The sequence below is a fragment of the Notolepis coatsorum genome (genome assembly GCF_963971535.1).
Source record: "Notolepis coatsorum genome assembly, chromosome: 15".
Lineage (NCBI taxonomy): Eukaryota > Metazoa > Chordata > Actinopteri > Aulopiformes > Paralepididae > Notolepis > Notolepis coatsorum.
In genome coordinates this window covers 102050068-102053050 of record NC_140179.1, presented here as the reverse complement: position 1 = coordinate 102053050, position 2983 = coordinate 102050068, and the positions used below count along the sequence as shown (strand labels likewise).

At 55.5% G+C, this 2983-nt stretch overlaps 1 protein-coding gene across 1 annotated transcript in view; it reads left to right on the top strand.

Moving 5' to 3' along the window:
• The window catches only part of LOC311242171 (PDZ domain-containing RING finger protein 4-like), a gene marked incomplete at both ends in the record, with an annotated part of 27189 nt that extends 24986 nt beyond the window's left edge, over positions 1-2203 (top strand). The window contains 2 exons of the mRNA XM_084331120.1: positions 1-1058; positions 1637-2203. The exon at positions 1-1058 is cut by the window's left edge and continues 97 nt beyond it. Of these exons, the coding sequence (XP_084187246.1) occupies positions 1-1058; positions 1637-2203 (1625 nt within the window). The remainder of the gene's footprint in view (positions 1059-1636) is intronic.
• Positions 2204-2983: the final 780 nt, after the last annotated feature.

The following is a 2983-nucleotide window of genomic DNA, read 5'->3' as shown; positions in this document are numbered from 1 at the left end:
CCGACCACCAGCCCCTGCTGGCCAGGCTCCAGAGGAGGGAGCCCACCCGGAGCCCCGCCCAGGGCCTCAGGGACCGATGGCGGGCGGAGCACCCCGACACCCAGGGATCGGGGAGGCGAGGAGGGGTAGTCGTGGTGGTGCCCAAAGACACCCAGGGCTTCAGGACATCGCCCCACGCCCCCCAGGACGGCGAGGAGGGACTGGGTGTGTACGGAGGCGGAGGTGTCTTGGGTTTGGAGAACCGCTTCCAGCAGCTTCTGGAGCTCAAGTGTCAGATCCGTAACGGCGTGGAGTGCGGGGTGTACTCCATCCGACATAGCATAGAGTGTAGCCTGACGGAGCAGGGAGGAGGAGGTGGAGGTGGTGGTGGTGATGGCGGAGGAGGGCGAGTGGGAGGAGGAGGAGGCGTGGAGCAGGAGCTGCAGCTGTTGAACGAGGAGCTGTGCAGCATCGAGCTGGAGTGCCAGAGCATCATGCAGGCCCACCAGCTCCGCCAGGGCCACCAGGGGGGCGACCCCCCTCCTCTCCCCTCACCCCACTCCCCAGGATGGAGCCCCAAGGACGGACGCAAGCGGCACGGCAGGCTGGCGGACATCCACGAGCACCCGGAGAGGTCGGACGGCGGCGACAAAGTCCGAGACAAGGACAACAGCTCCAGCGCCTACAACACGGCGGAGAGCGCCCGGTCCACACCGCTGCAGGGCGTCGAGACCCACTCCCCGGACCACTCCCTCCAGAGACGCATCAACCTCACCAACCAGAAGAACCTGAGGCTGGACTCCTCCACTACTACGCCCTCCGGCCCCATCCCCATCCCCAAGCTCCTCCAAGGAGCCCCCCCCGGTCACGGCAGCCCGGGGGCCGAGACGGGAGCCGTCATCTCCAGCAGCCCGGACTTAAGCAACCCGTCCCCCTCGGAGTCGGACCCGGCGCTGCCCGCGGACGACGAGAGGTGCGAAAAGAAAGGGAGGAGCAGGGGGACTCTGAGGGGACTTCCCTACGCCTCTCCCTACCACACGGCCCCCCATCCTGGGCAGGGGGGCTCCAAACAGCTCCAGGTGGGTAGTAGACACTCGAGGGTGAAGGCTGCATCTGTAGAGTTTTGATTGGTGTCAGATTCTGGATAATAGTCTTGTGTTGTTTTGCGGCTTTCCACGAGGCATTTTCCCAAACTCACCAGGTAACAAAAGGTTCTAGCACATGCATCACTATAAGAAGTTATATTTTATTTAGGAAGGGGAATGATTTAAATTACTAGAGAAACCTTAGAGTAATTGTGCGTTAAATTAGTCCGAATTCCCATCCCAATGTTTACTCTATACCAGCGGTTCTCAAACTAGTTGATAGTGCATTGGAAGTAAATTGGCAACAAATGTTCTTTATTTCTTTTTTTTATATGTTCTGGCAACATATTTTGGCTAAATATGCCTTGTTGTATAAATCTGTATCGATAACATAGATCAAGATCAAGTTCAACAACATACGCTTTTATTTTGATATTCCTTAATTCCACGTTGAAATTACATGATACATTAAGTGTGTGGGGTCCTGAAATTGTTTTATAAAATGGGGTCGTAGTATGAAAAAGTTGGAGAACCTGGTCTCTACTGACTGTACGTGTTCCTGTGTGTTCCAGAGCTACATGCACCTGCTGCAGCAGCACTCGTCCCTGGAGTCGTACCAGAGCCAGCTGAGTCTGCTCAGCGTGTGTCGAGAGCCGCGCGGCGGGCGCCCCGGGGAGGCGCGGCTGGAGTGGAAGGTCAAAGTGCGCGCGGACGGCACGCGCTACGTGGCCCGCCGGCCAGCCCGCGACCGCATCCTCCGCGAGCGGGCGCTGAGGATCCGGGAGGAGCGGAGCGGCGGCATGACCACGGACGACGACGCCATGAGCGAGATGAAGATGGGCCGCTACTGGAGCAAGGAGGAGCGGAAGCAGCACCTGGCCAGGGCCCGGGAGCAGCGCAGGAGGCGCGAGCTCATGCAGAAGAGCCGTCTGGAGTGCCTGAGGGAGGGTCCGGGCAGCGGCGCCGAGGGCAGGAAGGAGGTGAACATCCTGGAGCTCAGCCACAAGAAGATGATGAAGAAACGCAACAAGAAGATCCTGGACAACTGGATGACCATCCAGGAGCTGATGAGCCACGGGGCCCGGGAGCCGGAGGGCACCAGGGTACACAACGCCTTCCTGTCCGTCACCACGGTGTAGGGCGGGGCCGTTTCTCTTTCGGTCTCGGGGGGGAGAATATTGAAGATTCTATGCCAGACAGCTAGAACAAGGGATGCTTCAGCAGCAACAATCCACGGACTAGCATTGGTCCCTCATGGGCGTACGTTTGAGAAACACCGGTGTACCATGATAGGAGACATACTGTAAAGCCCTGGCTGGCTGCATTTTACGTCAAGTACTGTACACTTCAGTCTGCTCTGCACTAACGGAAAGGACAATTTCGTCGGCTCTTTATGCTGTAACACAATTCAGGTTGCAAAAACGAAACCAACTCAAACGGTGCTGCTGGCGCCGCCTCACTGCTCAGTCGGCAAATATGTCAGTTGTCACTTGTAGATACTTAGCTGTTCAATGCCGTCACCCCAGTGGAAGTAATATTCTCCACGTGTGAAAACATCAGAATATGATACGATGATTGTGATTCATATGTCATGTCTCCAGTGATTATTATGGGTGTCTGGAAGATGTGTGGACGTATGTATGTGACCTTTGTAGCGTATTGGTCCAGGTAGATTGACTCGGCAGCACAAGTGTAAACACTCCCAACTATACACTCTGCTCTATGTTCTGTATTAGCCTCTTGACTCTCCGTTCCTCTCTCATCGCATTCGAAGCGGTACGACTTGATTTGCCTCGTTCAATGTGGCATTTTTTTTATAAAGGGGATATTTTTCACATTTGTAAACTCAAACTTTTGTAAAGCAATTTTTACACTGAATGTTGACGTACTGTACTACTGTGTATTGTTTTTTTTTGTAA